Source organism: Dermochelys coriacea, chromosome 7 (assembly GCF_009764565.3).
Source record: "Dermochelys coriacea isolate rDerCor1 chromosome 7, rDerCor1.pri.v4, whole genome shotgun sequence".
NCBI classification, from domain to species: domain Eukaryota; kingdom Metazoa; phylum Chordata; order Testudines; family Dermochelyidae; genus Dermochelys; species Dermochelys coriacea.
Window position 1 is genome coordinate 28,464,196 of NC_050074.1, and position 23,687 is coordinate 28,487,882.

General features: G+C 46.1%; 1 protein-coding gene across 1 annotated transcript in view; it reads right to left on the reverse strand.

Moving 5' to 3' along the window:
• The window catches only part of CACNA1D (calcium voltage-gated channel subunit alpha1 D), a 344,531-nt gene that overhangs the window by 102,425 nt on the left and 218,419 nt on the right, over positions 1-23,687 (reverse strand). The window contains 7 exon segments of the mRNA XM_043518866.1: positions 9,368-9,526; positions 10,853-11,054; positions 14,059-14,205; positions 14,609-14,661; positions 14,849-14,956; positions 19,180-19,267; positions 21,396-21,502. Coding sequence (XP_043374801.1) covers positions 9,368-9,526; positions 10,853-11,054; positions 14,059-14,205; positions 14,609-14,661; positions 14,849-14,956; positions 19,180-19,267; positions 21,396-21,502 — 864 coding nt within the window.

Sequence of the window (23,687 nt, forward strand, 5' to 3'; positions counted from 1 at the left end):
ATGGAGGTCAGGACCAGGCGGACGCCCAGGTCCTCTAGCGGTTCTAAGGGGAAAAAGACACCCCCTACTCCCAGGCCCTTCTCCACCGCCTCCTGGGCGGCGGCCTCCGATGTTAAGAAGAAGACGACCTTGCCATACATTTTGGAGGCCGCCACAATGGCCGTGGGCCCCACCACCCTCGCCAACGCCCGCACATAGGTTTCCACGTTGGGCAAGGCGGGCACCAGGAGGCAACGGACGCCGTGCTGCCTGGTCATGGTGGGAAAGGGGCCCCGGCCGCTATAGATGGTAGTGGAGGTGGTGGGCAGGAGAGATGACGTAGCGGCAGGCGGGGGGGCTGCCGCCACCTGGGCATACGCCCTGGGGGCCGGGGGAGGGACACCCGCAGAGCTGGTGGAGGGAACAGCGGGGAGGGACACCCCAGCCGGTGGTGGGGCCTGGGCATTGGGGGCAGCCCCTGCCATGGAGGGCCTGGTCTTTTTAGCGGGGCCCTTCCCCTTCTTCTTCCCCTGGCCCTTCCCACCGGCTGGGGGGGGCTCCCCCCGAATCTGAGGGGGTGAGAGACATGGCAGCAGTGGAGGCTACCCCGGTGCCCGTCGCTGCTGGTGCCCCAGCGGGGGAAGTGGCAGATGATTCGGCAGTGGAGGTAGAAGCTTGGGGGCGTGACCAAGGGGTAGGCAGGGGAGGGGCAGCTCGGGCTGCTGGAGGGGCCCCACCCGTCTCATCCCCCACCATCATGAGCAGGGAGGGAAGGGGAGACACCAGAAGGAGGAGGGGAGAGGGGAAGCAGGTCGACCACTCCTCCCCGCTAGGCTGCAGGCAGGGGAGGAGGGCACCAAAAGGGGTGGGCTGGACGGGGGGCAATCAGGGGTTAGGGGTCAGTCACCGACACAAGGTGGAATTCCGGCTCCTCTTGGTGCACTGGGGGGGGAATACAACAACATTCGGGGTGCAGTGAAAAGGGTTGAAACTAAAATGGGGAGTTGCACAAGCGCATGGGAGGGGGCATGGGCACACGGAGCAAGGGGCTAAGCGGTCTGGAGGTAGAACAGGGAAACCAAGGGGCTAGCTTCAGAGGCTGGGGCGGGGCAAACAAACAAAGGCTGCAGAAGGAAATGGGTGGGGCAGGCAAACAAACTGAAGCTAGTAAGGGGGGCTGGGGCAAAAGGGGGCCAAAGCTGCAAGTGGCAAATGGGGCAGGTAGTAAAGGGCAAAGCTGTGGGGTGGGCAGTCTGGGGGAGGGGGGCACGTGCACCCACGTGCACTTGCACAAGTCTTTTTAGGCTGGCTGCTGCTTCTGACGCAAAGGGTGGAAATAGGGCGTGGCAAGCCAAGCAAGCAGCTGAGTCCAGAGGCAGGAACTGAGGCAGATGGTATACAGCCAGTGAGGGTGGTGGAGGGGGCAGTGATGGTGGTAGTAGTGGTGGAGGTTGGGGGAGACACAGATGGATCGGGGGGCAGCTCCATTCCACACCCCCTGTGTCCCTACAAACACAGTCAAGGCCCCCACCACAAGAGCACAGTTCGAAAGTTACTCAGTATTAAGGCCCCCTCCACGGTGGTCTGTAAAGTCTCTAGGTGCTCCCCCACTGGTAGATGTTCTTCTCCTCCTCGGGCCTCAGCAGCTCCAGGCAGCAGACTCCACAGCAGCAGCAGCAGTTCAAGGAACTCCAGGTGGTGGTCCAGGCAGGCAGAAAGGACCTCTCTCAGGTGGTGGTGGTGGTGTCCACAACAGTAGTGGCTGGGGTCCCTCACTCCTCCTCTCTGGGGAGTGGGCTAGCAGCCCCCCCCCAGGGCTGCAGTTGGAGCAATAGCAGTCCCCAGAGTGGGGGGTCCAGCAGCCAGGTAGCAGAGAACGGGGGGTGTCTGGCCCAGCCAGGGGAGCAGCTGGAGCAGCAGGGAGAGCTTAGGGCCTAGCAGCAGGAGTAGGAGCTTCCCACCTCCCTCCAAGCTAGAAGCCTATGGAATAGTAGTGGGAGAGAGATTCGCTCCAGGCTAAACAAATCCCTGCTACCGGGATAAGTGAAATGGCTGCTGCTCCAGGTCAATTAAGACACCTGGGGCCAATTAAGAACTTTCCAGAACGCAGGGAGAAGACTAGGTTGATTGGGACACCTGAAGCCAATCAGGGGCTGACTGAAACTAGTTAAAAGCCTCCCAGTTACTCAGGTGGGAGTGCATGTCAGGAGCTGTAGGAAGAAGCTGTGCTGTTGGAGAGGCTGAATAGTACACACCATATCAGGAACAAGGAAGGAGGCCCTGAGGTAAGGGTGAAGTGGAGCTTGAGGAAGTGAGGGCTGCTGTGGGGGAAGTAGCCCAGGGAATTGTACATGTCATGTTTCTAAAAGGTCAGCTACCATAGCTGATACCATTAGGGTCCCTGGGCTGAAGCCCAGAGTAGAGTGTGGGCCCGGGTTCCCCCCGCACCTTTGCCCCTGATTAATCACGGAGACTGGGAGACAACAGAGACTGTGCAAGGAAGGATAACTTCTCCTCACCTCCCTCACTGGCTTATGATGAAAATGGCTCAGTAGACTGTGATTCTTGTCTCTAGAGAAAGAAGGGTTATGTGGCGGGTCACAGTAAGCCTCTGAGGCTAGGGAAATCAGCCAGGAAACACGGGACCCACGGAGGCAAGGACAGAGCTTTGTCACAAATGGTGTCAGGAGGGGGATTTCGTTCACAGCGTGGCATAAGAAAGAGGTTTAAAAAAAAGTGCACTGGGGGTTTGGATTTTTTTTTCTTTTGGTTTTTGTTTGTTTGCTTTGTACCACAATGGAGGAGGTGGTAAGAGCTCTGGTACAAGCCATGGCAGCCCAGCAGGAGGCCACCCAGGTTCAGGCAACGGCACAACAGGAGTCTATGTGGCTACAGCAGAAAACCAATCCATTATTGATGGCGACCCAAGATTGTGTCCTCTTGAGAGAGGTGGTGGAGCAGCTGAAGATCCTCATCACCCAGGCCCGGGGGTCCGATGGGACGCAAACCCTAAGGGCCACTGGTGGTCTGCCAAAGATGATGTCAAGAGATGATGTAGAGGCATATCTCCTCTCATTCGAAAAGACTGCTCAGCATGAGGTGTGGTCCAAGAGTAGTGGGCCAGCATCCTTGCCCCTTTTCATGTGGAAAGGCCCAGAAGGCCTACTTTGACTTGCCTGTCACAGATGCCACTGACTATACCCGTCTGAAGGCAGAGATCCTAGCATGAGCAGGTGTAACGGCAGCGGTAAGGGCCCAGAGGTTCCATGAGTGGAAAATACCAGGAGAACAAACCCCCGATGGTCCCAGCTATTCGACCTCATACACCTCGCACGAAAGTGGTTACAGCCCTAGGTGTGCAGGCCGGAGGAGATTTTGGAAACCCTGGTCATAGACGATTACATGTGGGGACTGCCGCCAGATCTCCGCAAATGGGTAGGCCAGAACAATCCATCCACATACGAAGAGATGATAACACTGGTAGAAAGACAGATGACAGCCAGGGGACTGACCCAACTACCCAAGGAAGGCCCCTTTTGAAGCAAGCAACTGACCCCAACCCTGGAAGGTTGGGCAGCCAGACCCCTGGGGAGTCCTAGATGGAAGAAGGAGGGGCCGAAAACCAGCGGGGATTCTAGAAGGAAGGAATTGGACTGAGCGGGGGGAACCCCGGGACTAAACCCCTTAACCCCCGGGATAGGGGAGTGATTAAAAGCAATTATAGATGTTATGTATGTGGGGAGTGGGGACACAAAGCAGCACAGTGTCCCAGCACCGAGGAGCCTATGCAATGTAACTTGGGGGATTAGGAAGTCCCATGCTCCCTTATTCACCTCGCGGAGGTTGCATTAGCCCCGCATAATTACACCAGGCCAGTGAGGATAAATGGAGCAGAGACTACAGCGCTTGTGGACTCTGGGAGTGCTATCAATCACCCTCATATCGAGTAAGCTGGTAAAAAATAGTCAGCTGCTACAAGCCAAATGCGTAGCAGTGACCTGCGTGCATGGGGCCGTGAGCCATTACCCCACCATCCCAGTGGAGATAGAGGTTCAGGGAAACCCCATTGAGGTGACTATGGGCGTAGTTCCTAAACTCCCATATCCTGTAGTCATTGGGAGGGACTATCCAGGGTTTGATAATTTACTCCCCCCGGAGAGGCTGGAGGGAGGTGGGGACCCTGAGGACAGCGACTTGTCACTGGGGGAATGTCAACCCCCGATGTTGCTGAGATTTCTCAGGATCTGTTCTCAGCCCCCCGAAAGACCCGGAAGACAAAAAGGACAGGAAGGCCACGAAGGCCTTGGGAACCCGGATCCTGACCCAGGGCCAGAAGACCTCCCTAGTAGGCAGATGGACGCGAGCAGCCAACAGAGAAACTTCCACCACAGAAGGTGAGCCAGAAGCTGCCCCCAGCCATGACGGCGGCGAGCCGTTGGAAGAAGCAGAAGCCGGCCCCTGGGAGCTTGGGCAGGTTAGTCCCGGGAGAGAGACTTTTGGGTGGGACCAGGTGGAGGCCCCAGATATGATAATGCCAGGGAAGAGGTGCCCGAGATTGATGGGATACCCGTGGATGGGAAAGTCCGGGGTGGAGAAAGATCTCTTGTACCGCGTGGTGCAAATGCAGGAGCAAGAGATACAACAACTTCTGGTGCCACGAAAACATCAAAAAGCCATATTGAGTCTCGCCCACAGTCACCTGTTTGGAGGACACCTAGGGGTAGAGAAAACCCAGGCACGGATCCTGCGGAGGTTCTTCTGGCCAGGAGTACACGAAGATGTCCGGTGATACTGAACCTCTTGTCCAGACTGTCAGTTACATAGCCCTCGCCCGCACTTGCGGGCTCCTTTGGTACCTCTTCCAATAATAGAGGTTCCTTTTGAGCTGATAGCCATGGATCTGGTAGGGCCCCTAGAGAAGACAGCTCGGGGCCACCAACATGTGCTTGTTGTTCTGGACCATGCAACCCAGTACCCGGAAGCTGTTCCCCTGCGTAACACAGCTTCCAAGACAATAGCTAAGGAGCTAGTACAGATCTTTGCCTGGGTTGGGCTACCCAAGGAGATATTGACTGATCAAGGGACACCTTTCTTGTCCAAGTTGTTGAAAAATCTCTGTTCATTGCTCCATGTACAAACCCTACGGACCTCTGTATACCACCCGCAAACAGATGGCCTTGTGGAAATGTTCAATATGACCCTTAAGGCCATGAGCAGAAAAGTGGTGAGCCAGGATGGGAAAGATTGGGATACCCTATTGCCTTACCTCATGTTCGCCATCCGGGAGGTTCCGCAAGCCTCCACGGGTTTCTCTCCATTCGAACTACTATATGGGTGCCACCCTCAGGGCATATTGGATATAGCCAGAGAAGCCTAGGAAGAGGAGCCAAATCCCAGAAGGAACATAGTCGAGCACGTACTGCAGATGAGAGATCGGATAGCCCGAGTTATGCCCATTGTACGGGAACACTTGGAGAGAGCACAGGAGACCCAACGAACCCTTTATAACCACGAAGCAAAGCTTCGATGGTTCCAACCAGGGGATTGGGTGATGGTATTGGTGCCCACAGCAGAAAGTAAACTGTTGGCCCAGTGGCAGGGAGCCAATAATTGAAGCCGTGGGAGGGGTGAACTATAAGGTGAGGCAGCCAGGCCGCCGGAAATTGGAGCAAATTTACCACATCAATCTTCTAAACCTTGGCACGATCGAGAGACATGCTAGTCACGCAGGAGACCCTTCCCCAGGAGGATAACTTACATGAGCAAGTGAGGATATCATCTGACTTGACGCCGATCCAAAAGATCGAGGCAGCCGACATGATTAATCGCAACAGAGATGTGTTTTCTACAAAACCAGGGCGGATGACTGAGACCTATCACCATATCTGCATGATCCCCGGAGCCAAGGTAACATTGAGACCCTACTGAATCCCAGCAGCCAAAGAGAGGAAATCAAGGCCAAAGTAAAGAAAATGTTAGAATTAGGGGTTATTGAAGAATCTTACAGTCAGTGGTCCAGTCCAATTGTTCTAGTGCCTAAACCTGATGGTACCAGGAGATGCTGTAATGACTTTCGCCGACTGAATGAAATATCCCAGTTTGATGCATACCCCATACCACACATCGACGAACTGGTTGACCAACTGGGTAGTGCCCAATTCTTGACTACACTGGATCTGACAAAAGGGTACTGGCAGATTCCTCTGACCAAAGAAGCGAAAGAAAAGACAGCATTCTTGACCCCGGATGGGCTATTCCAGTACACCATCCTCCCTTTTGGGCTACATGGGGCCCCAGACACATTCCAGTGCCTCATGGATAAGCTGCTGCACCCCCATACTAGTTATGCAGCTGCATACCTAGATGTCATCATCCTTATGCCAGACTGGGAACCCATTTGGAGAAAGTTGAGGCAGTACTGTGCACCTTAAGGCAGGTTGGCTTCACTGCTAATCCCGCAAAATACTCCATAGGGCTAGCAGAGGCTAGGTACCTGGGATATATTGTGGAAAGGGGCATAGTGAAGCCCCAAACAAATAAGCTAGAGGCAATTCAAAACTGGCCCCGGCCGACCCGAAAGAAGCAGATCCGTGCGTTCCTAGGCGTAGCAGGCTACTACCGACGGTTTACTCCTCACTTCGCCACTAGGGCAAGTCCCCTAACAGACCTGGTGAAGGCCCGAGGTCCAGACATGATAAAGTGGACCAACGCACCAGAGGGGGCATTTACAGACCTTCGGACGGCCCTCTGTAATGACCCCGTACTCATAGCCCCAGACTTTAATTGGGAATTTGTTTTACAAACAGACGCTTCCGAGGTGGGGTTGGGAGCAGTTCTGTCGCAAATGGTGGGAGAAGAGGAACCCCCAATCCTCTACCTAAGCAGAAAGCTTCTCCCAAGAGAACAGAAATATGCAGTACTCGAGAGAGAATGCCTCGCTGTCAAATGGGCTATGGAGACACTGCATTATTACCTCTTAGGCTGGCGATTTACTCTTGTGACGGACCATGCACCCCTCCAGTGGATGCAGCGGAATAAGGAAAAGAATGCAAGGGTCACCAGGTGGTTCTTATCCCTCCAACCATTCCAGTTCCGCATACGGCACAGGGCTGGATGCCACCATGGCAACGTTGATGGTTTGTCACGAGCATACTGCCTGGTGTCCCAAGTTGCCCAACTCTATGGTGTTGAGCGGGGGGGGGGGGGGGGGGAAGGATATGTGACGGGGCAAGACCAGATGGCTATGGAAGAGTAGTGGGAGATAGATATATTAGCTCCAGGCTAAACAAATCCCTGGTACCAGGATAAGTGAAATGGCAGCTGCTCCAGGTCAATTAAGACACCTGGGGCCAATTAAGAACTTTCCAGAACGCAGGGAGAAGACTAGGTTGATTGGGACACCTGAAGCCAATCAGGAGCTGGCTGAAACTAGTTAAAAGCCTCCCAGTTAGTCAGGTGGGGGTGCATGTCAGGAGCTGTGGGAAGAAGTTGCGCTGTTGGAGAGGCTGAGTAGTACACACCATATCAGGAACAAGGAAGGAGGCCCTGAGGTAAGGGTGAAGTGGAGCTTGAGGAAGTGAGGGCTGCTGTGGGGGAAGTAGCCCAGGGAATTGTACATGTCATGTTTCTAAAAGGTCAACTACCACAGCTGATACTATTAGGGTCCCTGGGCTGGAGCCCGGAGTAGAGTGTGGGCCCGGGTTCCCCCCTCACCTTTTCCCCTGATTAATCACTGAGACTAGGAGACAACAGAGACTGTGCAAGGAAGGATAACTTCTCCTCACCTCCCTCACTGGCTTATGATGAAAATGGCTCAGTAGACTCTGACCCTTGTCTCTAGAGAAAGAAGGGTTACGTGGAGGGTCACAGTGAGCCTCTGAGGCTAGCGAAATCAGCCAGGAAACGTGGGACCCACGGAGGCAAGGACAGAGCTTTGTCACACCATCTAAATGGCAAGATTACTGCGGGCATTAAAAGTACCTACAGGGAAGATATATTACCACCATGACTACTACCACGTCTTCTGAGCATGTGGGCCCTGGGGTCCAATACTGCTGTCCCTGTGTTAAATGCTTGTTTTGCCTGGGAAAGGATACAGGATCTGGCATTTAGTTATTTTGGATTCAGCTGCTGCATTGATTGCTTAAACTATGCTAACTGATGAGTTTGTGATCCACAGAAGCCTAACAATTTTCTGAATTACTGCTATTTCAGCAACATGTCAGTGGTAAAAATTTTGAGGCCCATAGTAATTTTTCCCCAGGCAAGTAAGTATGCATTATTCTCCACCATTGTATAAAAGGAGGAATTTTGGTACAGCAAGATGACCTCTGATATAGTGATATCTATAAAAAAGAAACTAGACCTCCAGACTCCCCTACCAATCTTGTGCTCTAACTGCTTACCATGCTTCTTCTCTCTTACCTACTGTTGTTTAACTAGTTATTTTACACCTTTCTCTCCTTCAGGTAGAAGGGAGCAACTTGTTTCAATAATGGAACGGTGGCAAACAAGTGTAACCCAACACAAAACAAAACATATGTCCTGCACGTTTAAGGGCAGTGCTATATTTTTATCCTTACCCTCGCTAAAATGTGACTCAGAATAACATGTCACTGTGTCCAAGATTGTACGGCATTAGGGAGAGTTATTTAAGAGGGGGTTTTTTTTTTGGTAAGGCTTCACTGCTTATTTTCACTCTATTCTCCCCTGAAAATGATGGCAGTAGGGCCTCATTTTCAAAGATTTAGATGTGCAAGTGGATGCACAAAAATACAAATGTAATTGTGCACCTGATTTATACCTATCTTTGTGTAGGAGTAAAGGGTGCCATGGGAAAGGGCAGGGCGACTCTTTTTTCCCTCTCTAGATTCCTGCCTGGGGCTGGTGTGTACAAAGGGGGACCAGGGTGGGGATCTCTACTTTCCAGAACTCTTATTACTTGTGAGGCCAGTTACCTCAGGGCTTCTGAAGAGGCTGGCAGGAGTGAGCATGAGGGAGGAGGAAGGGGGAAAGAAAGCTAGAATATGTTTTATGTTTCTCTCGGGTCAATCACTCTCCCTTACAGGAAAGCAGGGGCGGCTCTACCAATTTTGCTGCTGCCGAATTGCTGCCGCAGAACACGGACTGCTGCCCCATTCTGAATGCCGCCCCAAGCACCTGCTTGGAATGCTGGTGCCTGGAGCTGGCCCTGCTGGAAAGGCCTTTATGAACATCAGCAAGGCAGCAGGACACACTACAGAAAGCTGCTTTATCTTGATATGGAATTTTAAAAACTGTGTCACTTTATAAAAAATGACAGGTTGACAGTGTCCTTTTAAGTCCTATTAAGCACCATCATATCATCAAAGGCTTTATACAGTAAATTGGCAGCTTGTTTTGTTCATACCTGCATGGCCAAGCAAAGCGTGTTCAGCATGATGAGGACAAACATGATGTACTCAAACCCAGTGGAGTTCACCATATACCAGAACTTGTACTGGTAAGGATTTTTTGGGATGTATCTACGCAGAGGGCGTGCCTTCAAGGCATATTCCACACACTGACGCTGTAAAAGCAGAAACACCAAAAGTTTCAGTTTAGGTTTCAAAATGAGAAGTTATGAAAATCTTGCATTTCATGTATGATTACTTCTGTTATAAATCCATGCATTGGGTATTTAGCAACTGAATATGATTTACAGTGAGTGCAAACAGTTATAAAATACATAGAAGCCTAAGAAATAGGCAGTGTATATTTTTATTATGGAATGTTTACTATTAAGCACATTAATCTGGTAGTTTAGCAGGCCCTGTTGTGTCTTTAAATTTGGGGTTAGTAATATACACCACTTTGCTCAGTTGTATAAGAAAAAAACATAAAATAATGCTAAGGAAAAGCCTAAAATATTCAGCATTTATTTAGTGATTTGCATCTTCAGAGTGCAAACAAACAATTAATACTAATGAAATTTTCCTATTTAATTTAATTAATAATTAATTAATAAATATGATTTATCTGGTTGTAATCTAGCCCTTGTCTACACTGGGTTTTCAGCTATCCATCCAGCTGCACCAATATTAAACCCACAGTGTAATTAGCAACAGTGCAGTTTTGAAACCAGGGTAGAGCTGCACTAGCAAATTCATGCTGCACAGGTGTAAACTGTGTCCACACAAAGGGTTTTGCATCAGTGCAGCTACAATGGAGTCTGAAATCTTATTGCAGACCAGGCCTTAAAACTGACCAGATTTTTAACTGTTTGAGGAGTGCTTAATATACCTAATTCATAGAGCATAATACATCAGTGATGCTACCCACTGTACCAGGTATGTTCTTGCTAAAATAGATGTTACAATATTAGTACTTCAAAGAACAATACTACTGTACAAAAATTACTGCAGCTTTCTCTAGTCAAACAGTTAAGCCCAAGGAAGATGATCACTTTTTTCTGAAGGTGCAAATCATTATTTCCCTACTGAACATGAAATGAAGGTAAAACAATCCCTTTGGTGTGGGATGGCTATTCCAGAATATTATATGTACATGTTGCATTTTATATTTTTGTTCCCTGTTTCAAGATCTACCTCTGTCTGTCCATAAGCAAGTTTGAAATGATTCTCCTTTCCTTGCTGTGCTAGTAGAAAAGTACTATATCCCAAGGAAAGGGCCAAAATGTTGGGCTCCCCGCTTTCCCCCCCCCCCCCAAAAAAAATATGATGACCTTTTAGAACCAGTTTTTTTTTACTAAAAAGCCTTTTTTTGTACAGTTTAGGTACGGTAGGTGTCTAGTGCCCTCTTCTGAAACCACAGCAGAATGGATGCTGGTTTTGTGCATGGTATGACTACAAAAGGGATAATTTTATAAATGAAAAAAGGCATTATTTAGTTTAACCTGATTTTTGTCCAGTTCACAGTTCTTATACTCTTGTTCTCCCTGTTCTTGGAATGTAACAATGACAAAACCAACAAATATGTTCATCATAAAGAAGGCAATGATGATGATATAGATGATGAAGAAGATGGAAATCTCCACTCTGTAGTTGTATACAGGGCCTATATTCTCTGCATTTGAGTCTATGGCTTTGTATAGCAGCCTGAAAAACAAAAAAGAAAAAAATATGTTTTAACTGTTGTTAAAATAACAAAACCTGTAGATTATATTTTCACTTAGAGTCAGTGGATAGTAATTAGAAATCTATTCTACTTTATTTGAAGTTTGCTAGCAAAAGTTTCACCCGAAGGCCAAAACCTTTATGTGCTAACAATGACAGGTTTCAGAGTAGCAGCCTTGTTAGTCTGTATTCACAAAAAGAAAAGGAGTACTTGTGGCACCTTAGAGACTAACAAATTTATTGGAGCATAAGCTTTCGTGAGCTACATGCGAAAGCTTATGCTCCAATAAATTTGTTAGTCTCTAAGGTGCCACAAGTACTCCTTTTCTTTGTGCTAATAATGGTTTCACTATTTAAAGGGGCAGGACTAAAGATCTCAGAAGATTAGTTGAAGTGTAACAAAGAGACTATTTGGCTGCAAGATCAGGACCTAAATATTATAAGATTCCTCTAATTTTAACAAGAACAACAATCAAAAAACCCCAAAACAAATGCTCTAGTCAGGAGTCACTTGGTGGTCTGAAGATCAATTTTTTGAGCAGCCTCACACTGATATCCAATGTGCACCCCCAGCTTTAAAATTAAGTTGAGTTAGCCTGCAAAGGGAAGCTTGAATGTTGACCAGAATAACTTAATGTGCATTACAAATGTGTCCACAGCCACTTTGATTGAGACATTGAGCTGTGCTTGCCACAGTGATGTCACAAAATCAAAGACCATCATGGAAAGCCTGTGCTTGAATATGTAGCCATTGTCCGCAACAGACAAGAAAGATAGTGAATACCACCTGTTGGAATTACCTGGATACACAATCTAAGGAATATACTAAACACATTGCACAGTTAAGACCCTCCCTCATTATTTCTGCTTCCTTGACTTATAAATGGCAAACCTGATCTATTTCAGAAGCAGGTAGATTAAGAAATACAGAATACAGGATCGAATGCCACTGACTGCATGCCTAAATGCAAAAGATGGAGGCAGGGAGGAAAGAAGTGCAATAAGAACAGCAGTATAAAAGACCAGACTATTTTAGGGCTGCCCATTAATCACAGTTAACTCACTTGATTAACTGAAAAATTTACAGCAATTTAAAAAATTTATCATGATTAATCACAGTTTTGATCGCACTGTTAAACACCAATTGAAATGTATTACATATTTTTGGATGTTTTTCTACATTTTCAAATATATTGATTTCAATTGCAACACAGAATACAAAGTGTACAGTACTCACTTTATATTATTATTTTTATTACAAATATTTGCACTGTAAAAATGATAAAATAAATAGTATTTTTCAATTCACCTCGTAGAAGTACTGTAGTGCAATCTCTTTATCGTGAAAGTGCAATTTACAAATGTAGATCTTTTTGTTACATAGCGGCACTCAAAAACAAAACAATGTAAAACTTTAGAGCCTACAAGTCCACTGAGTCCTACTTTTTGTTCAGCTAATCACTAAGAGAAACAAGTTTGTTTACATTTAGAGGAGATAATATTGCCCGCTTCTTATTTACAATGTCACCTGTAAGTGAGAACAGACATTTGCATGGCACTTTTGTAGCCGGCATTGCAAGGTATTTATGTACTAGATATGCTAAACATTCATTATGCCCCTTCTTGCTTCGGCCACCATTCCAGAGGACATGCTTCCATGCTGATGATGCTTGTTAAAAAAATAATGTGTCAATTAAATTTGTGACTGAACTCTTTAAATCACCTTTAAATTGCTGCCGGATCCACCGGCTACCACTATCCTGGGGCTCCAGCAGTGATTTCAATGGCTGGAGCTCCAGGCCCTTTAAATTACCGCCAGAGCCCCGGGGTTCCCGGCTGCTGCCAGTAAGGTTGACTGTGTACCAGCTCTTATCAGTATGCCGGACCGGACCAGCTTACTTTAACCTCTGGAGAGGGACAAGGTGTGGAACATGCTTTCAGAAGTCTTAAAAGAGTAACACTCCGATGCAGAAACTACAGAACCTGAATCACTGAAAAAGAAAATCAACCTTCTGCTGGTGGCATTGTCTCAGTTAATGAAAATGAATGTGCGTCCCACACTGCTTTGCATCATTATTGAGCAGAACTCATCATCAGCATGGATGCATGTCCTCTGGAATGGTGGCAGAAGCATGAAGAGCCATATGCTTCTGGCATCTGGCACATAGATATCTTGCGATGTCAGCTACAACAGTGCTATGCGAACACCTGTTCTTACTTTCAGGTGACATTGTAAACAAGAAGTGGGCAGCATTATCTCCTGAAAATGTAAATAAACTTGTTTGTCTGAGCAATTGGCTGAACAAGAAGTAGGACTGAGTGGATTTGTATGCTCTAAAGTTTTATGTTGTTTTATTTTTAATGCAGTTATATTTTACATAATTCTACATTTGTAAGTTCAACTTTCATGATAAAGAGACTGCACTACATTACTTGTATTAGGGGAACTGAAAAACACTATTTATTTTGTTTTTTACAGAGCAAATATTTCTAATAAAAATTAATATAAAGTGAGTACTATATACTTTGTATTTTGTGTTGTAATTGAAATCAATATATTTGAAAATGTAGAAAACATCAAAAATGTTTAAATAAATGACATTCTATTATTGTTTAACAATGTGATTAATCACAATTAATTTTTTTAATTGCGCAATTAATCGTGATTAATTTTTTTTATTGCCTGACAGCCTTAGACTATTTAGAATGTTTATAGGGCAGAATTCCCCCTTCATTAGTGACAATAAGGCTTTATATCCTTGGATAAGATCTGATCTTTCAGGGTGCCAAGTACAACAATTCCCCTTGACATTAGTGTAAGTAAAGGGACCACAGCACATCCCAGGATTAGGTCCACCATATCAAGACTCTAAAAAGTGCAGGTGATTGTTTGCCATTCAGGAAGCGTCAGTGAAATTTTATTCAACTGTTTTGAGAAATGCAACATCTGTTAATGATATTATGGAAATACTGAATGTTCACTTACGCAGGCCAGCCTTCAAAGGTAGACACAGTAAAAAGGGCCATCATAGCAGACAGAACATTGTCAAAGTTGAAATCACTGTTTTGCCAAACCCTTTCTCTGACCATTGGATTATCAACATCTCCATCTTTATAAACAATGAATATTCCCCTGTGGAAGAAGAAAAGAAACAAAAACTGATTGTATAACACTTGGGAAGCATTCAATTAGTCACAGAATGATGCCATCCCTTCCCTGAGATATATGCTCATTTCAATCAGTTTATTGGCGCTGTCTGCTCCTGACTTCATGTGTTCTGTGACATGCATTGGCTGCCTGCTAATTTCTGGGTGGATTTTAAGGTGTTGGTTTTGACCTATAAAAAACTAAATGGTTTGGAACCTCCCTACCTGTGTTTGATATACTGGAGTTTGGTTTTATTTATAATTCTGTTAAGGTGGTCAGAGGCTTCAGGGTATGACTGTCTTATAAATCAACACATTATTAATTATTATTTTTATTATCATCATTCAAAATAGTGTATATCTGATTTATAAAATTAAAGGGTTCTCACCGGCAATCCTCAGGATTCTGTTTTGCTTCATCAGTGCACCGATAAAATTTTCCCTATTTATAAAACAAAAGATGTAGATGGAATGTAGGGCAAAAAAATTAACTAAACTTAGAATCTGATCCTGTGATTGGCTCAGCAGGAGTACAACCCAATTCCAACACAGAACCCTACTGAAGTCAATTGGCAGGCCTTGGTGCAGGATCAGGCCTGAATGTGTTTTGAAGGAATTCATTTATTTACCTTAAAAAGCTGTACACCAATACAGGCGAACATGAACTGGAGCAGAGTTGTGACAATCATGATATTACCAATAGTTCTAATAGCAACAAAGACACACTGAACAACATGCTGTGAATAAAATGGAAAAATAAAAGGATTTTAGTACAATTTAATTTTGTTACTTGGCATTATTGTAGAAAAATGTACACTGCATTAGGCACACACATTTTCTTAGATTTACAAGAAAAAATATAAATTTATAAAATATATTTATATATTCACTTTATAAATTATTCAGTCAGAAAATACTCATTTAATGTTCATAGAATTAATTTAAATGTTGCTACCAGAAATTAGCATGATTTTCTGAATGTATCAGTAATCTGTTGAAAGTAGGCCACTTCAGATCTTAAAGTGATAGCACTGAATTTAGCCGTATAGAGTGGAAATCTGTCAACTTCATGAAAAAACTCGCACAGATACAGACAGACATCATCTTCCTCTCCAAATGCAAACAGATGGACATCATACCGAAAGGACTGAAGGTAAAAAATCCATTACAATCTACATACCACACAGACTATGCTGACAGCTTGTGCCACACACTCTCAAGGAAACTGCGGAACCACCTGATCAACATCCTCTACAGCAAACAGGGAAAGATTAAGAATGAGCTCTCAAAACTGGATACTCTCATAAAGAACCAACCTTCCACACAAACTTCCTCGTGGCTGGACTTTACAAAAACTAGACAAGCCATTTACAAAACACACTTTGATTCTCTACAAAAGAAAAAGGACACTAAGCTATCTAAACTACTATATGCCACAAGGGGCCACAACAATGGTTCCCGTAACCCACCCAGCAATATTGTTAATCTATCCAACTATACTCTTAGCCCAGCGGAAGAATCTGTCCTATCTCGGGCCTCTCCTTTTGCCCCTCCACCCCCACGAACATGATACAGTTCTGTGGTGACCTAGAATCCTATTTTCGACGTCTCAGACTCAAGGAATATTTCCAACACACCTCTGACCAACATATTAACCCACAGAGACCTTCCTGCCAACACTACAAAAAGAAGGACTCTAGGTGGACTCCTCCTGAAGGTCGAAACAGCAGCCTGGATTTCTACATAGACTGCTTCCGCCGACGTGCACGAGCTGAAATTGTGGAAAAGCAGCATCGCTTACCCCATAACCTCAGCCATGCAGAACACAGTGCCATCCACAGCCTCAGAAACAACTCTGACATCATAATCAAAAAGGCTGACAAAGGAGGTGCTGTCGTCATCATGAATAGGTCAGAGTATGAACAAGAGGCTACTAGGCAGCTCTCCAACACCACTTTCTACAAGCCATTACCCTCTGATCCCAGTGAGAGTTACCAAAAGAAACTACAGCATTTGCTCAAAAAACTCCCTGAAAAAGCACAAGAACAAATCCGCACAGACACACCCCTGGAGCCAGGACCTGGGGTATTCTATCTGCTACCCAAGATCCATAAACCTGGAAATCCTGGACGCCCCATCATCTCAGGCATTGGCACCCTGACAGCAGGATTGTCTGGCTATGTAGACTCCCTCCTCAGGCCCTTCGTTACCAGCACTCCCAGCTATCTTCGAGACACCACCGATTCCTGAGGAAACTACAGTCCATTGGTGATCTTCCTAAAAACACCATCCTAGCCACTATGGATGTAGAAGCCCTCTACACCAATATTCCACACAAAGATGGACTACAAGCCGTCAGGAACAGTATCCCCGATACTGTCACGGCTAACCTGGTGGCAGAACTTTGTGACTTTGTCCTGACCCATAACTATTTCACATTTGGTGACAATGTATACCTTCAAATCAGCGGCACTGCGATGGGTACCCGCATGGCCCCACAGTATGCCAACATTTTTATGGCTGACTTAGAACAACGCTTCCTCAGCTCTCGTTCCCTAATGCCCCTACTCTACTTGCGCTACATTGATGACATCTTCATCATCTGGACCCATGGAAAAGAAGCTCTTGAGGAATTCCACCATGATTTCAACAATTTCCATCCCACCATCAACCTCAGCCTGGACCAGTCCACACAAGAGATCCACTTCCTGGACACTACGGTGCTAATAAGCGATGGTCACATAAACACCACCCTATATCGGAAACCTACTGACCGCTATTCCTACCTACATGCCTCTAGCTTTCATCCAGATCATACCACTCGATCCATTGTCTACAGCCAAGCGCTACGATATAACCGCATTTGCTCCAACCCCTCAGACAGAGACAAACACCTACAAGATCTCTATCATGCATTCCTACAACTACAGTACCCACCTGCTGAAGTGAAGAAACAGATTGACAGAGCCAGAAGAGTACCCAGAAGTCACCTACTACAGGACAGGCCCAACAAAGAAAACAACAGAACGCCACTAGCCATCACCTTCAGCCCCCAACTAAAACCCCTCCAACGCATCATCAAGGATCTACAACCTATCCTGAAGGACGAGCCATCGCTCTCTCAGATCTTGGGAGATAGACCAGTCCTTGCTTACAGACAGCCCCCCAATCTGAAGCAAATACTCACCAGCAACCACACACCACACAACAGAACCACTAACCCAGGAACCTATCCTTGCAACAAAGCCCGTTGCCAACTCTGTCCACATATCTATTCAGGGGATACCATCATAGGGCCTAATCACATCAGCCACACTATCAGAGGCTCCTTCACCTGCGCATCTACCAATGTGATATATGCCATCATGTGCCAGCAATGCCCCTCTGCCATGTACATTGGCCAAACTGGACAGTCTCTACGTAAAAGAATGAATGGACACAAATCAGACGTCAAGAATTATAACATTCAAAAACCAGTTGGAGAACACTTCAATCTCTCTGGTCACTCGATCACAGACCTAAGAGTGGCTATACTTCAACAAAAAGCTTCAAAAACAGACTCCAACGAGAGACTGCTGAATTGGAATTAATTTGCAAACTGGATACAATTAACTTAGGCTTGAATAGAGACTGGGAATGGATGAGTCATTACACAAAGTAAAACTATTTCCCCATGGTATTTCTCCCTCCCACCCCACCCCCCACTGTTCCTCTGATATTCTTGTTAACTGCTGGAATTAGCCTACCTGCTTGTCACCATGAAAGGTTTTCCTCCTTCCCCCCCCTGCTGTTGGTGATGGCTTATCTTAAGTGATCACTCTCCTTACAGTGTGTATGATAAACCCATTGTTTCATGTTCTCTGTGTGTGTGTATATAAATCTCTACTCTGTTTTTTCCACCAAATGCATCCGATGAAGTGAGCTGTAGCTCACGAAAGCTTATGCTCTAATAAATTTGTTAGTCTCTAAGGTGCCACAAGTACTCCTTTTCTTTTTGAGAATACAGACTAACACGGCTGCTACTCTGAAACATATACACAGTGGAATTGCAGTGAATAAATTTCAATGATATTTGGCTTGCTGTACGCATTGTGTGTCAAAATCTGCCTTCAGTGATGCTGGTGACGCTCCAGATTAAAACTGCTGTGACTTAGAGCAGGATTTGGCAGGGCCGGCTCTAGGTACCAGCAAAACAAGCACACCCCTAGAAATGTGCCCCCGCTGCCCCAACTCGCCTCCGCTCCGCCTCCGCCTGCTCCCCTGAGCACGCCGTCGCCACTCTGCTTCTCCCCCCCACAAGCTTGCTGCGCGCAAAACAGCTGTTTCGCTTAGCAAGCCCGGGAGGGAGGGAGGCGAAGCCAAGCGGCGGGGCACTTGGGGGAGGTGGCAGTGGTGGAGCGGAGGTGAGCTGGGGCAGGGAGTGATTCCTCTACCCACCCCCCCCCCGTTACAGCCTGCGCTCCCCCCTGGCTCACCGCCGCTCCACCTGCTCCCCTGAACGTGCTGCCTCTCCCTCGTCTGAGAGGGAGAGGGGAGAAGTGGAGCGGTGGCGTGTTCAGGAGAGCAGGCGGAGCAGAGGTGAGCTAGGGTGGGAGGTTGGGGGGGGAGCCGCAGGAAGCAATGGGGGGGGGGAAATGCAGCAAGCCCGGGGGAGGAGGCGGGGCCGGGGATTTGGGGAAGGGGTTGGGTAGGGGCGGAATTGGGGTGGAGCTGGAGGAGTGGGGGCACAAAAAAAAAGTGGGGGCGGCCAAAAATTTTTTTGCTTGGGGCGGCAAAAATCCTAGAGCTGGCCCTGGGATTTGGACTAGCATATTTAAGAATCAAAAACTGATTTACAGCCCAGACCTGCGTCCTTATCCAGGTAAATTTCCTTTGGCTTCAGTGGGGGTTTTGCCTGAAGTAGGACTGCAGAATATCAGGGCAAGAGAAACATAACTTGGAAAAAAATACAGATAAAAACCTTAAGTCCTTTTGCTCTGTTTATTGCCCTTAGAGGCCTCAAGACTCTTAAAACTCTCAGAATCTTCACAACAGAGATAGCACTTGATCTAGTGGGGGGGAAAAAAGCAAGCATTAGCCTGTTATTTCCTAAGTCTATTATTTTTTAATTGTCTTATTCTTTTACTAAAATTATCTATGTTCATGCAGTTCCCTTCTAGAAGGAAAAATTCTTATTTACTCCTTGGAGGAAATAAATATTTTGTAAGTTAGCATTTTGAAATACATCTCAGCTTCTTTACTGTTATCAAAAACACCTATTTAATTTCTCAGACGTATCATGTGAGTGTCTTGGTTTCAGGAACAACTTAGGAATTAGAAGTACATGGGCTGCTCATACACTCTACATCAGGTATGTTTTGTCATTGGGGAAAGATACTGGCCAAAGCATTCTTCAGCATTTCTGACAAACTAAGGGCTCTACCCTGTGAGATGCTGAGAGCCTGCTGCAAGATGATGAGCACCATCAGCTCCAATCAAGCGGAGCTGGAAATTTTCAGTACCCCACAAAAGATGCTCAACATCTCGTGTGACTGGGTCCTTCATTTGTCAGAGAGAGATAATACAGAGCATTTTGCTCAGTGCTGAGTAGCATGGATGAAGGTTTCTAACCATCAGAGGAGTGAAGTTCTGTAACAGCCTTCCAAGGGGATCAGTGGAGGCAAAAGATATATCTGGCTTCAAGACTAAGCTTGATAAGTTTATGGAGAGGATGGTATGATGGGATAGCCTCATTTTGGCAATTAATTGATCTTTGACTATTAGCGGTAAATATGCCCAATGGACTGTGATGGGATGTTAGATGGGGTCGGATCTGAGTTACTGCAGAGAATTCTTTTCTGGGTGTCTGGCTGGTGAGTTTTGCTCACATGCTCAGGGTTTAGCTGATCGCAATATTTGGGGTCGGGAAGGAATTTTCCTCCAGGGCAGACTGGCAGAGGCCCTGGGGGTTTTTCACCTTCCTCGGCAACGTGGGGCATGGGTCACTTGATGGAGGATTCTCTGCACCTTGAAGTCTTCAAACCACGATTGGAGGACTTCAATAGCTCAGACATAGGTTAGGAGTTTATTACAGGAGTGGGTGGGTGAGATTCTGTGGCCTGTGTTGTGCAGGGGGTCAGAGTGGACGATCATGGTGGTCCCTTCTGACCTTGAAGTCTATGAAGTCTATGACTGGGGTGGTACCATCTGCCTTGTTGAATAACATAATTAATGAGATACTAGAGCAACAAGTAATAGTTAGAGTAGTGGAATAAAAATTGAGGAACAAGTTAATGACGCCCTACTCTTGCTCATTTCTAAGTCATTGGGAATTTTACTGTTGATTTCAAGTGCAGCAGAATTGAGCCCTCGACAAAGTAATGGGAGCTGGAGCCTATTCTTAAATGGCTGTGTCTTGCCTGATCACAAGGGTAAAAAAATCCCACTTCATCACCAATTATAGTTCTAAATGGCACAAGGCTACTATTTTGTAATGGAAATCATGGGATTCTCACTAATTGTGAATTTGAATAAAGTCTGAGATCCCTGCACTGGCCAGTGACGGTGCCTTTCCCCTCCAAGTTGCAACCTGACCCACAAGGTCACAGCACCACTCAGGTTTGATGTATCTGCCCTTCCATAGATGGAAACAGAGAAGCAGATATGCCAAACTCAAATGGTACTGTGACCACATGGGTATGGTTGCAATGCCTGGAACAGGGAGCTGGTCCCAGCCGCACAGGACAGGAGCTACTGCTGCAGAGGGAGCGTGGGGTGAGCTCACTCTCCAACAGAACCCCACCCTGCATGACACATATTTCTTTTCCTGAACCTCTGCCATGAAATGTATTAACATTTTATCTGAAAAAATCGTAGCCTTATGCATAAGCTGCAACATACCAAGGAGTAGCTCTGTGAGTTACCCCTCTCAGGCACAATGCCCTCAGCTTATTCTGCTCTGGTGTGAAGGTAGGGAAGTAGTAATTTACTGCTGGCCCATACTTGAATTATAACATTTTCTATGCCACATTTTATTGCTCTGGAGGTGGAGGGGGAGTAACTAAATGCTAATTCTGCACACCCAGTCTCAAGGTATGAATAAAGGTGGCAGAATCTAATCCCTTACAAGGGCCACTTTTACTTTAAAACCCCCAAGGAAAAAATAAAGGCCACTTAAAGTGTCACTGTAATACTTACTGAATCCCAAACGACACCAGAGAAACACCCACAACTAGCAAATCCAGCAAATTGAAGTAATTCCTGCAGAAAGACCCTTTGTGAAGGAATGCTCCAAAAGCTGTCATCTAAAAATAGAATGGTTACACATTTACTCTCTGATTTTCTTCATTTAAACTGAAATTTAGGCTGTTTACAAGACATCTGTTAAGGGTGCAAAAGTATAATCAAATATTTTATCGGTTACAACTATTAATATACAAAAAACAGTCTGAATATATATTCCTCCAAATTAAACAATTTGCACTTAAGCAACAGAACGAGATGTGGTAATTGTTCTGGATATCAAAATGTTACACTTCTGTGTGTGCACAAAAGCTGAACTGATTAGGCCTTTACCATAGCACTGTAAAGGGGCTGCAAAGCCTGGGAGAAAAATCTCATGCAGAAGCAGTGTAGGGCTGTTATATGCGGCCTTAGGCTGTCCCCCCTCACTGCCCCCATTGTAGGGGATGTGCTGGCTCACAAAGGGATGTATCAGGGGATAGGGGAGGGAGTGGTTGTAGTGTTGAGGGCGACAGCCTTTCCTGTCTGTGAAGTAGCCCACAGGTAGCTATCAAGAGATTGCAGTTCATTAGAGCAGCCCCTGTTCTATATTATGCTAGAGACTGCCCTGGCCTTGGGTGCATCAAATTTGGGAAGCACAGAGATATCCTTGGGTGGTACAAAACACTCAAGTCTATTACAGATATCTCTAACTTAATTAAGGTTATATATTGGTTCAAAAATGGATAGATGGAAACCTATTAAGCCAATTATAAACATAAAACAGGCATTTCAAATAGAATTTTCTTTTTATGTATGGATTTTAATGAGTATAGATTGTACCACACCTAATCTGAACAAAAGTTGTGAGTACTGTCAAAATGCCTGGTAGTCAGATAGACCCAGTTCATCTGCTATGTGAATACAGAATCTAATCTTCTAAGGTTCTAAATACCTCTTGGGAATTGCTGAGCACCCTCAACTACCATTGATTTCAAGGAGAATTGAGGGCACTCAGTATCTCTCAGGAAGTGCTTGTTATTATCTCATAGTACTGGGACCATAATTCCCATTCATTAGCTAGAAAGAAAAAGCTGCTAACCTATAACATGGTGGTCTGGCCCCTTAGGGTATTTCTACACAGCCCACAAGCCGCTAAGCTCAGGTTGATAGACTTGGGTTCACGGGGCTCAAGTTAAAAATAGCAGTATAAACGTTGCAGTTTGGATGGGAGCTTGGGCTCTGAAGCCTTGGGGTGGGGATAGCCCCTGAGCTCCAGCCCAAGTGCTGTCTGCACAGCTATTTTTGGCACTGTAGCTTGAGTCCTGCATCTTGACTCTGGCTTGGAGGTTCACTTCCGCAGGCTGTCACTGGCTATGTAGACATACCCTTAAGGACCAAGGGGTATGTGGGAACAGCTGGCTCTGTTCTGGAGGAAAGCCCATCAGGCATGGTCCTTGGAACCAGCAGACCCTGCTGAACAACACCCAGTGATTGGGTCTGATTCCCAGTTGGAGGTTATAAATGCAGGCCCCAGCTCCAAGAGCGGGTGAGGGGCACACATTCTCCTGTGGTTGCAGCAGAAGGCTGCAGGAAGGCCCCACGGACCCAAGTCCTAGGCTGGAAAGGTCCAGACCCTTCAGTTACCAGAGACCAGATACCCCACAGTCTCAGCCAAGAATAAGACTATTAATTTTGTTATTGTCCTGCATTTCCTTTTTGTTTTGTGTTGGAGACTAAACAGAGCCCTGGGGAAAGGGACTATAAACTGAACCGGGAGTAGCTGTTTGTCCCAGGGTGGTGATCAGCTCCATCAGTGAACACCTTAAAAAAAGATTCCACAAGTTATAAGTATATGTGTCCTACAACATATATCATTGTTTATGGGCTTGATCCTTGCAGCCCTTTCACACAAGAGCTCTTGTTAGCTTCAGTGGGCATTATAAGCCTGAAAAGGGCTGCTGGATCCAGAGACTGTTCTTTCTTTTATATGTCCTTCTGTTCTCATCTTCCTGTTAATCTTTCCCTCTTTGTGAGCCAAATATTGCTCACCTGCTAAATATCCCCAAAGGCAGAAGAACAAAAACCTAGATTTAATACAACACTTATTGAAGTGAGATTATGGAGACAATAAAGTCCACATAATATTCACAACTGTATTCTCACATGATCATATAGAGCACATCCTCTACCTATCCATATGTCTGTCTGTCTATTCATTCCATCCCCAGGACCGTAGTGTGTGAGCACCTTCATAGTTAGTGTAAC